Source organism: Rana temporaria, chromosome 1 (genome assembly GCF_905171775.1).
Source record: "Rana temporaria chromosome 1, aRanTem1.1, whole genome shotgun sequence".
In the NCBI taxonomy this organism is placed as follows: domain Eukaryota; kingdom Metazoa; phylum Chordata; class Amphibia; order Anura; family Ranidae; genus Rana; species Rana temporaria.
In genome coordinates this window covers 580,714,046-580,726,909 of record NC_053489.1, presented here as the reverse complement: position 1 = coordinate 580,726,909, position 12,864 = coordinate 580,714,046, and the positions used below count along the sequence as shown (strand labels likewise).

Genomic DNA, 12,864 nt, shown 5'->3' with positions numbered 1-12,864 from the left:
GCTATAAATTTTGCGCAAACCAATCGATAAACGCTTATTGCGAATTTTTTTACCAAAAATAGGTAGAAGAATACGTATCGACCTAACCTGAGGAAAAAAAAAATTTATATATGTTTTTGGGGGATATTTATTATAGCAAAAAGGAAAAAATATTGCATTTTTTTCAAAATTGTCGCTCTATTTTTGTTTATAGCGCAAAAAATAAAAACCGCAGAGGTGATCAAATACCACCAAAAGAAAGCTCTATTTGTGGGGAAAAAAGTACGCCAATTTTGTTTGGGAGCCACGTCGCACGACCGCGCAATTGTCTGTTAAAGCGACGCAGTCCCGAACTGTAAAAACACCTTGGGTCTTTAGGCAGCATATTGGTCCGGTCCTTAAGTGGTTAAGATACCAGTGGTGAGAAGATTTGAGCTTTGTGACATGGTGCATTATCCTGCTGGAAGGAGCCATCAGAAGATGGGAACACTGTAGTCATAAAGGGATGGACATGGTCAGCAACAATACTCAGGTAGGCTGTGACATTTCTACGATGCTCAGTTGGTACTAATGCCTTGTACACACAAAAGTCAGACGGAATTTTTTCATCGGATATTCCGATTTTTTTCGTTGGAGTTTCGAAATAGAACATGTTTTATTTTTTTCCGATGGAAAAAAATCCTATTAGAAATTCCCATCGTATGTGTGGAACTCCGATAAGGAAAAAATGTGGGTGCTCAGAATCAAGTTAACGCATGCTCGGAAGCATGGAACTTCATTTTTCTCGGCTCGTGGTAGTGTTTTACCTCACTGCGTTTTGGACGGTCGGAATTTGGTCTGACAGTGGGTATGCAAGACAGCTTGAACGGAATTCCGACAGAAAATTCGGATTTCATAAGGGGCCCAAAATGTGCCAAGAAAATACCCCCCAAACCATTACACCACCACCACCAGCCTGAACCGTTACAAGACAGGTCGGATCTATGCTTTTATGTTGTTTACGCCAAATTTTTACCCTACCATCTGAATGTTGCAGCTGAAACTGACACTCGTCAGACCAAGCAATATTTTTCCAATCTTCTGTTATCCAATTTTGATAAGTCTGTGGGAATTGTAGTCTCAATTCTTAGCCGAGTGGTACTAGGTGGGTTCTTCTGCTGCTGTAGCCCATCTGCTTCAAGGTTTGAGGTGTTGTACTTTCAGAGATGGTATTCTGCATACCTTGGTTGTAACAAGTTGTTATTTAAGTTACTGTTGTCTTTCTATCATCTAGAACCAGTCTGCCCATTCTTCTCTGACCTCTGACATCAACAAGGCATTTTTGTCCACATAACAGCCACTTACTGGATACTTTCTCTTTTTCGGACCATTCTCCGTAAACCCTAGAGATGGTTGCACGTGAAAATCACAGTAGTAGATCAGCAGTTTTTGAAATACTCAGACTGGTACTCAGTCTGGCACCAACAACCATACCACGTTCAAAATCACCTAAATCCCCTTTCTTCCCCATTCTGATGCTCGGTTTGAACTTCAGAAAGTTGTCTTCGCCACGTCTAGATGCCTAAGGCCTCATACACACGGACGCCCTGGAAGTTCAATGCTTCCATCCCATGCAAGGGATGGCGGCCGATCGGACATGTACGGTGAGTCTGTACAGACGACCGAACATGTCCGACGGACAGGCTTCCAGCGGACATGTTTCTTAGCATGCTAAGAAACATTTGTCCGCTGGAAAACGGTCGGCTGGACAAATGTCCGCTGGAAACCTGTCCGGTCGGCCGTACACATGACCGAACACGTCTGCTGAAACTGGTCTGTGTTTTTTTTCACGAAAAAATTGGTGTAAACAACATAAAAGCATAGATCCGTCCTGTCTTGTAACAATCCATAAGGTATTTTACTGTGCTGACACCAATCAATGGGGTATTTTACTGTGCTGACACCAAGCCATGGGGTATTTTTCTGTGCTGACACCAATCCATGGGGTATTTTACTGTGCTGACACCAATCCATGGGGTATTTTTCTGTGCTGAAACCAATCAATGAGTTTTTTTTCTGTGCTGACACAAATCCATGAGGTATTTTACTGTACTGACACCAATCCATGAGGTACTTTACTGTACTGACACCAATCCATGAGGTATTTTACTGTGCTGACACCAATCCATGGGGTATTTTTCTGTGCTGAAACCAATCCATGAGGTATTTTTCTGTGCTGACACAAATCCATAAGGTATTTTACTGTACTGACACCAATCCATGAGGTATTTTACTGTGCTGACACCAATCCATGAGGTATTTTTCTGTGCTGACACCAATCCATGAGGTATTTTACTGTGCTGACACCAATCCATGGGGTATTTTTCTGTGCTGACACCAATCCATGAGGTATTTTACTGTGCTGAAACCAATCCATGAGGTATTTTTCTGTGCTGACACAAATCCATGAGGTATTTTTCTGTGCTGACACAAATCCATGAGGTATTTTTCTGTGCTGACACAAATCCATGAGGTATTTTACGGTGCTGACACCAATCCATGAGGTATTTTACTGTGCTGACACCAATCCATGGGGTATTTTTCTGTGCTGACACCAATCCATAAGGTATTTTACTGTACTGAAACCAATCCATGAGGTATTTTTCTGTGCTGACACCAATCCATGAGGTATTTTTCTGTGCTGACACAAATCCATGAGGTATTTTTCTGTGCTGACACAAATCCATGAGGTATTTTTCTGTGCTGACACAAATCCATGAGGTATTTTTCTGTGCTGACACAAATCCATGAGGTATTTTACGGTGCTGACACCAATCCATGAGGTATTTTACTGTGCCGACACCAATCCATGAGGTATTTTACTGTGCTGACACCAATCCATGAGGTATTTTACTGTGCCGACATAAATCCATGAGGTATTTTACTGTGCCGACACCAATCCATGAGGTATTTTACTGTGCCGACACCAATCCATGAGGTATTTTACTGTGCTGACACCAATCCATGAGGTATTTTACTGTGCCGACATAAATCCATGAGGTATTTTACGGTGCTGACACCAATCCATGAGGTATTTTACTGTGCTGACACCAATCCATGAGGTATTTTACTGTGCCGACATAAATCCATGAGGTATTTTACGGTGCTGACACCAATCCATGAGGTATTTTACTGTGCCGACACCAATCCATGAGGTATTTTACTGTGCCGACACCAATCCATGAGGTATTTTACTGTGCTGACACCAATCCTATTTTTTTTCTCTATTTGCATCACTGACATTAGTCTTCCTGGGGATTTTTCAGTAAATGTATGTAAAAAGTATGGCAGGCGTTACACATACAACATGTGAGTAACAATGTTTAAACGTCAGAGCTGCTGTTCAGTCCCTCACTACTGACAGATATCTCTAAGATATCTCTGACAGCACTGACACCAATCCTTGGAGAATTTTACTGCACCAATCTTGGGAGTACTTTCCTTCACTAACACAAATTCTTGGAATATTTTGCTGCACTGACACCAATCCTAGGGGTATTTTGCTAGGCCGACACCAATCCTGTTTTTATGCTGCACTGACACCAGTCTTGTTTTTTTTTTTTTTCTTATTTGCATCAGTTCATCACTGCCATTAGTCGTCCTGGGGATTTTCAGTATGTTACTTGTATGGCAGGCATTACAGAGAGAACATGGGGGTAACAAGTTAATGTCAGAGCTGCTATTCAGTCCCTCTTACAGATATCTCTAGGACTTTTCTTAATATATACAGAATAAAATATCACAGCAAAGCTGGTACCACGACACAGAGACCAAACAACAGTGTAGAAAAAATAGGATTTTTCGAACAGCTTACCTGTAAAATCCTTTTCTTGGAGTACACCACAGGACACAGAGCCTCTATTCATTACATAGTGGGTTGTATAGCTCACCAGAGGTGATTGGACACTGGCACAACCAATGAAGACAAGTTCCCCTCTATATAACCCCTCCCCTAAGGGAAGTACCTCAGTTTTGTAGCAAAGCAATACGTAACCCAAAAAGAGGAGCGGGATCTCTGAGTCCCATGGTGTACTCCAAGAAAAGGATTTTACAGGTAAGCTGTTGAAAAAATCCTATTTTCTTTATCGTACACCATGGGACACAGAGCTTCTATTCAATACATAGTGGGATGTCCCAGAGCAATGCTCAATGAGGGGTGGGAGACACAGATCAAACAGGCCGCTTAACGGACAAGAAGCCCTATACTGCTGCCTGCAGCACACTACGCCCCAAAGGTGGAATCCTCATGTCCTTTCACATCTATTTGATAGAATTTGGTAAATGTATGGACTGAAGACCAAGTTGCAGCTTTACAGATCTGAGCCATCGAAGCCTGGTGATGCACTGCCCATGAAGCACTTATTGCCCTGGTCGAGTGGGCCTTAAGAGAAAAAGGAGGAATCCTGTTCCTTAAACCATAAGCTTGAATAATTACATGTCGAATCCACCTAGAAATGGTGGATTTTGATGCCGCCTGACCCTTCTTGGGACCATCTGGCAAAATAAACAAAATATCTGTTTTACGTATCTCAGCAGTTGCCTGCAGATAAACTTTTGCTGCTCTCACTACATCTAGAGAGTGCAATAAACTTTCCCCCGCTGTCCGCGGATCAGGAAAAAAGGAAGGCAAAACAATGTCTTGATTTAAATGAAACGCTGACACCACCTTTGAAACAAAGGTAGGATGGGGGCGTAGTACAATTTTGTCCGTGTGACAAACTAGATAAGGCTCTCTAACTCTGATACTCTTCTAGCAGAAGAGATAGCAATCAAAAAGGCCAATTTCCTGCTCAAAAGAATCAAAGGAATATGGCGGATAGGCTCAAAAGGTTGCTTTTGCAAGACTGACAATACTAAGTTCAAATCCCAGGGACATAAAGGAGACTTGACTGGCGGAGTTATCCGCAGTACTCCCTGAATGACTGCCCGGACTAGGGAATGAGATGCCAGCGGTCTCTGAAAAAAGACTGATAGAGCCGATATTTGACCCTTGATGGTACTCAGGGCTAATTTCATATCCACTTCTAATTTGCAAAAAGCTAGAATCCTTCTTATGGCATCCTTTTGAGGATTCCACCCTCTGGATTCACACCAGGAAACATACACCTTCCAGACTCTGTAGTAGATAAGCCTGGAGGCTGGCTCTCTAGCATTAATGAGTGTAGAAAGAACTGGACCCGAGAGCCCTCGTTTCTTCAAAATGTAGGTCTCAGTAGCCAGACCGTCAAATTTAGCTTCTGTAAGGAAGGGTGGAACACTGGACCCTGTGACAGCAGGTCATGACGTAGTCAAAGCACGCAAGGTTTTCCTACCGCCATCTTTATGATCTCGGCATACCAAGACCTCCTGGGCCAATTTGGGGCCACTAGGAGTACTGGTATTCCCTCCTTATTGATTCTGCACAGTAATCTCTGTAAAAGAGGGATCGGGGGGAATGCATAGATCAGTGAAAACTGATTCCAAGGAATTATCAGAGCATCCGTTCCGTAGGCCAGCGGATCTCTCATCCTGGACACAAAGTTGTCCAACTTCCTGTTGAGCCTGGAAGCTAGCAGATCTACATCCGGGGTCCCCCATCTCTGGCATATTGCCTGAAAGACATCGGGGTGGAGAGACCACTCTCCTGGTTACAGTTGTTGGCGATAGTCCTCTTGCCAGTTTTCTACCCCTGGAATGATTTAGACAAGGAACATGTTCTTCTGCCCATGTCAAAATCCAATTCACCTCCTTCTGAGCATCCCGACTCCAGGTGCCTCCTTGGTGATTGATTGTCAGATTGAATCTGAACAGGGTGGCCCTGTAATCTGTGTGTCCAGGTTCTGAGGGCTAAGTATACTGCCGGAATCTCCAGTATGTTGATGGGCAGGCTCTCTTCAGTCTTGGCCCAGATACCCTGGGCTGAAGCTTCTTCTAACACTGCTCCCCAGCCCAACAGGCTTGCATCCGTAGACACCACCTTTCAGGTGACTGGGAGAATGATGGAGTTTCCTTTCCGCAAGTTCTCAGTCTTTAACCACCAACTGAAGCTTTGGCGCACCTGTGGAGACAGGCGCATAGGTAAATCCAGAGCTTGGCTTTTCCTGTTCCAGGCAGCTAGAATACTGCCTTGCAGTAGTCTCGAATGAAACTGGGCGTAAGGAACAGCCTCGAAGGAGGCCTCCATCTTCCATAATGGCCTCATGAAGAGGCAAATCGATGGTCCCTTCTTTGCCCTGACCTTATGGATCAATTCTCTTAGAGACTTGATCTTTGGCTCTGGCAGGAAAACCGTGCTTTGGGCTGTATCTATGATCATGCCCAAATACTCTACCCTTCTTAGGGCTTGTAGAGAGAATTTCTGTAGGTTTATGATCCATCCTAAATGCTCCAAGTATTTTACTGTATCGAGTGCCGCATGATCTAATCCTGCCACTGACTGATTTATCACAAGTAGATTGTCTAGATAGGTCATCACCGCTATGCCCTTTGCCAACAGAACCTTTGTAAATACCCTGGGCACGGTTGCCAAACCAAAGGGCAGAGCCACAAACTGGAAGTGGCGATCTTCTACCGTGAACCTTAGGAACTTCTGGTGAGCGGAGTGGATAGGCACATGTAAATATGCGTCCTTGATGTCTATGGACACCAAGAATTCTCCGCCTTGTAGGGTGGCGACCACGGATCGAATAGTTTCCATTTGGAAATGGCGAATATTCAGAAACTGATTCAGAGATCGTAGATCCAAGATGGGTCTGACGTCTCCATTTGGTTTTGGAACCACAAAGAGGTTTGAGTAAAAACCTAATCCTTGCTCCTTTAGGGGTACCTCCATGATTACCCCTTGAGATATTAAGTCATCCAATCCTCTGAAGAAGGATCTTCTTTTTAATGGAGCATTGGAGAGCTTTGAACTTTGGAACCAATAAGGTGGGATCTCTCGAAATTCCAGCTTGTACCCTAGGAATACAGCGGAAACTACCCACTTGTCCTGGATTTCTGTCTGCCATGCCACTGAAAACTGCCAAAGCCATCCCCCCACTCGGCCGAGCGAGGGCGCCTCTTCATAAAGAGGCCTTGGGGTTTTGCTTGTTAGCTCTATGACCCCACTGCTTTCTGTTCTTCTGGGCCTGGACTTGATCTTTAGACTTTGTGCCTGGCTGAAAGTGCTGTCAACACTGCCTAAAAGTAGATGCACCAGGAGCCGGAGAGAGCGAGCTCTTAAAACAAGGGCACTCTCCGGCAATAGAGTAGTCTTATCGCTTGATATCTTTTGGATATACTTTTCCAGATCATCCCCAAAGAGGCGTTTGCCATGGAAGAGGAAACTGGTCAAAAGCTTTCTGCATTGAGCTTCTGCTGACCAATGCTTTACCCAAAGAATTCTGCGCATATGCACCAGCTGGAGCGTAAGGCGAGATGCTTGCTGAATAGAATCTCTAACGGCATCCACCATGAAACATAAGGCCTAAGGCAGATTCTCCCAGAATTGTGTCTGCTACCGGGCAGATCTTTCAGCCTGTTTCACTTGTTTCTTTAGGACTTGACACATACCAACTGCTGCCACAGCAGGTTGGGTTACTGCGCCAGCCAAAAGAAAGAAAGATTTTAGTAAAGATTCCAATTTCTTTTCAGAAGGATCTTTAAATACCTGAGCATTGTCCATTGGACAAGTTAGGCTCTTATTTACATAAGAAATAGATGCATCTACTGAAGGCAGACTCCACTTCTTGGTAAACTTCTCCTCCATAGGGTAAAGAACTTCAAATTTCCAAGGATGAGAAAAACGCTAAACTGGATGTTTCCAGTCTGCGTAAATCAGATTCTCCAATAAAGAATGCATCGGAAAAGAGCATGCAGCCTGCGGGGACTTTAATGAACCCAGGAAGGAGACAGGGGATTCAGTTAACTCTGAAGAGGGTAACTTGAATGTAGAGCGCACTGTTTCAGCTGCATAACACTGCACCTGTAACTTTAGAACCTGGGAAGCAGAAAAAGGTTCCTCTGATATCCCTGATCCATCTGACTCCTCATTCTTATCCCCTAACGGTGCTACATCATCCTCCTCCTCATCATCCTCAGATTTTTCTGAAAGGAGATCTAAAACATCAGAAGAAGATCTGCTTTGCTTTTTGTTTTTTTTGTGAGGACTTTGCGATAATTGTAGCGATTCTCCCTTCTAAGTTGTTTAGGGCTGCTGCCAAAGTGTCTTCAGTGACATATGCAGTCACAGGCACCATAGGAGAGGCTGCTATTCCTGATGGAGGCAATGGCTCATCCTGTACAGGTGCTTCCGATATCACCTGAGAGGTAGGTACCGAGCAGGCACGGCTAGAGCCTCCTGTCTTAGTCGGCAATGCTTTTTTGTCTTTTTTAGTCCCTGAATTTCTCCTCTGGGAAGACATATTACCAAGCAAAAGCTGAGGTACAATCAATGCATATACTCCTGTGCTAGTTTAGCAATCTACATACAGTATGCAACTAATCACACAGTTTCATGCTGAATAGGTGTCTTCTTAGGAGTGCCAAGAAACAAACCACAGAGTCTTACGTGCCCAAAAACTCTGCTGTGTCCTCCTCAAGGGGCGAGCTCCAGGCTTGTGAGGCTTTAAAAGCACTTCCTGCCTCCTGAGCGCCGTGAAATGGCATGCCCGCACACGTGCACGCTCACGATCTGCCCCCTCCTCACAGCTGTGCACCAGAAAGCGCGGCCCCATGCGCACACGTGTCCTAGGGGGATATGGCAGTGACTAGAGAGGAGGGAAGGCTCTCCTGCCTCCTTATTGTGAGGAGGGACGTGGCTGCTATCTGACAGAGCTCTGCAGCAGAGAAGTGTGCTGTCCTCAGAGGAGCTGACACTGTACTGGAGCATGGAGAGAAAACGACTCAACTGTTTACTCCCTCTAGTGGCGGAAAAGAGAAAACACCCATTCAAAAAGGAAAAGTGCTTAAGATATAAACATAGGACTTTTTCCCTGCTTACCTTATCCCCGCCACAGGTTTGGTTACCAATCTTCACCCATCACGGCGAGTATGTGTGCCAACCCTCAGGGATATGGGTTCCTACTTAAAGGAGACCTCTCCCCTGGGCCTTGTAAAAGACTCTGGCAGGACTTTTAGCGTTAATAAAGCAAAAGGGCTGGACCCTAGAGCCCAGTCCTCAAAACATAGACATTACAGGCAACACCTCTGCTTCCACGAGACCCAGACACCATCCAATTTCGTCATAATTATCTAGGCGTCTTGGATGGTTCCGAAGTGTAGCTCTTTTTCCCCCAAGGGCCTCTTTGGTAGAGCTTCCTCTAGCACATCCTAATCGCATCCAACACCTTAGACACTGGCGAAAAAAACTGAGGTACTTCCCTTAGAGGAGGGGTTATATAGAGGGGAAATTGTCTTCATCAGTTGTGCCAGTGTCCATCACCTCTGGTGAGCTATACAACCCACTATATAATGAATAGAGGCTCTGTGCCCCATGGTGTACGATAAAGAAAGAACCCTTTATGCTGGCTGAGTCCACTTAAATCAGTCAATCAGGTTTAAAAAAAAAACCTTCCTGAAACCTACAGATTGTTAATGCGAATTGCAATTAATACCAGCTGATGTAAAAAGTAAAACAGCCTTAAGTTTGGCTTATTAGGCATCATTCATTAGTAATAATTAGTATATATTAGTACATTTTGCTGTACATACATTTGTACAAGGTTCAAGCTTTAAAACCTCCACTGTTTATTTAGTTGCAAGCAGACCATGATAACGACTACGCTAAAAACCTAGGAAGTTTTATAGAAAATAAGATCGACGTCCCCAGATCTATACTGGAGAAAACTCGTATCTCCACTTGCATTTCATGTGATCTGATCCCAGGTAAAGAAGAAAACAAAAAGCTGCAGTATTCATCTATACAATAGTCTAATACAATTCAGTGTAAAGCTAAGATATGACATCAGAAACACCCGTCCCTGCCCTTCTCTCCACACATTCATAATGGTTCTAACCTGTTTAGGACGCTCATTTCCACTAGGACGAACTTTCAAATGGCAAATAAAAAGAAGAATCATAACAGAAAAACGCCGGCGATGCGTTGATTCTTGATTCCTTGATTCTTGCACTTTAAACAAGATGAAGGAAGTGTGTAAAGACCCTACATATATCATTCTTTCTTAACGCTCACGCCAACTGCAGTAACTGGAAAATCAGGTTGAGGTGGAATTGTCTGCATTTTTGTACATAGGGCTCAATTTACCTAAAGCAAAAGTAATGCTAAAGTCTGCTTCCTCTATGCAAAGTATGGGAAAAGCAGTGTTAATTTTGGCAGCAAATTTCGACTTAGTTTTTTGGAGATTTTTCCATCTTTCCTTGGCTTCGTTATGCACATTAATACAAATTTTTACCTGGGGTGCCCAAACTTTCGATCCCCACTGTATATCCAACATTCTGCTTGCGTCTGGATACTGTAACAATCCATCTCTCAGTGACACCAAACACCCCCAAAAATGTTTATACCAATATTCATCTTTAAGATGGTGGCATGCAGTCTCATGCTGACCTTTTCCCCAGTGTTAATTTCGTAGACTAAAACGACTAAAACATTTTAGTCGACTAAATGAATACTATTCTAGTCGACTAAAATACTACTAAAATGGAACAATTGAGATGACTAAAATACGACTAAAACTAAAATGGCATTTTAGTCAAAAGACTAAAATGGGACTAAAACTAAAATGCCATTGTACACACGAGTGGGATTCCCGACAGGAAAAGATCCGTCGGAAATCCTGAGGGGAAAATTGAGAGCCTGCTCTCTACTTTTCCCCCCGTACAGACGATCGGTTTTCCCGATGAGAGCTTTTCCTCAGGAATCCCGACCTTGTGTATGCTCCATCTGAGTTTGTCTGATGGAGCATACACACGGCCGGGTTTTCCGACGGGAAAAATTCAGTCGGAAATCCCATCGGGAAAAAAGAGAGCAGGTTCTCTTTTTTTTGTCCGACTGTTTTTGGCAGTTTTCCCTTCGGAAAAACTGCGAGGGAGCATACACATGACCGGGATTCCCAGCCAAAAGCTCTCCTCGCAGTTTTCCCATCGGAAAACCTGTTCGTGTGTACGGCATTAGACTAAAACTAAATTGAAATATGACTTCAAAATTAACACTGGTCTGTAGTGCATGTTCATACCTAACATAAATAAGTAACATAAATAATAACATATTAGATTTTTACACCAGTAGTATATATAGAGTTTGGAAATTGTAGAGAAATGTTAACTTATGCATTAAATAAATTACACTCATTCGATTTTAGTCGACTAAAATTAGTTTTACTCAACTAAAATGTACTGGAGATTTAGTCGACTAATTACGACTAAAACTAAAACAATTGCAGAAGCTTAAAATGGGACTAAAACTAAAATGCCATTTTGTCCTAAGACTAATGCCGCGTACACACGATCATTTTTCGGCATTAAAAAACCTAGTTTTTAAAAACGTCATTTAAAATGATCGTGTGTGGGCTGCACATCGTTTTTCAGTTTCTGAAAAACGAAAAAAAAAAATTCTAACATGCTGCATTTTTTAACGTCGTTTTAAAAAAATGTGTTTTTCGGGTAGTAAAAATTGATTGTGTGTGGGCTAAAACGACGTTTTAAACCCGCGCATGCTCAGAAGCAAGTTATGAGATGGGAGCGCTCGTTCTGGTAAAACTACCGATCATAATGGAGTAAGCACATTCATCACGCTGTAACAGACAAAAAAAGCGCAAATCGTCTTTTACTAACACGGAATCAGCTAAAGAAGCCCAAAGGCGAATAAAACTTCCCCTTTAGAGTGCCGTTGTACGTGTTGTACGTCACCGCGCTTTGTTCATAATTTTTTTTAAATGATGGTGTGTGGGCAACGTTGTTTTTTTTTTCATGCCGAAAAATGATCGTGTGTACGCGGCATTAGTCTTAGGACAAAATGGCATTTTAGTTTTAGTCCCATTTTCAGCTTCTGCAATTGTTTTAGTTTTAGTCGTAATTAGTCGACTAAATCTCCAGTACATTTTAGTTGAGTAAAACTAAATTTAGTCGACTAAAATCGAATGAGTGTAATTCATTTAATGCATAAGTTAACATTTCTCTACAATTTTCAAACTCTATATATACTACTGGTGTAAAAAATCTAATATGTTATTATTTATGTTACTTATTTATGTTAGGTATGAACATGCAATACAGACCAATGTTAATTTTGAAGTCATATTTCAATTTAGTTTTAGTCTAATGCCCCGTACACACGAGCAGGTTTTCCGATGGGAAAACTGCGAGGAGAGCTTTTGGCCGGGAATTCCGGTCATGTGTATACTCCCTCGCAGTTTTTCCGAAGGGAAAACTGCCAAAAACCGTCGGACAAAAAAAAGAGAACCTTCTCTCTTTTTTCCCGATGGGATTTCCGACTGAGTTTTTCCCGCCGGAAAACCCGGCCGTGTGTATGCTCCATCAGACAAACTCAGATGGAGCATACACAAGGTCGGGATTCCTGAGGAAAAGCTCTCATCGGGAAAACCGATCGTCTGTACGGGGGGAAAAGTAGAGAGCAGGCTCTCAATTTTCCCCTCAGGATTTCCGACGGATCTTTTCCTGTCGGGAATCCTGCTCGTGTGTGTACGAGGCATAAATCTTGACAAAAATGGCATTTTAGTTTTAGTCCCATTTTAGTCTTTTGACTAAAATGCCATTTTAGTTTTAGTCGTATTTTAGTCATCTCAATTGTTCCGTTTTAGTAGTATTTTAGTCGACTAGAATAGTATTCATTTAGTCGACTAAAATGTTTTAGTCGTTTTAGTCTACGAAATTAACACTGGGGAAAAGGTCAGCATAAGACATGCATGC

At 42.8% G+C, this 12,864-nt stretch overlaps 1 protein-coding gene across 2 annotated transcripts in view; it reads right to left on the bottom strand.

Annotated features, from left to right (window-relative positions):
• Positions 1-12,864, bottom strand: part of TEC (tec protein tyrosine kinase) — a 151,242-nt gene that overhangs the window by 104,741 nt on the left and 33,637 nt on the right. Inside the window, exon 1 of one of the 2 annotated variants that reach the window (XM_040334962.1) lies at positions 9,993-10,253. The exons of the other annotated variant lie outside the window; for it this stretch is intronic. Coding sequence (XP_040190896.1) covers positions 9,993-10,009 — 17 coding nt within the window. The 5' untranslated portion in view covers positions 10,010-10,253. Of the gene's footprint in view, positions 1-9,992; positions 10,254-12,864 lie in introns of those variants that run through there. 2 annotated transcript variants of the gene reach the window in all.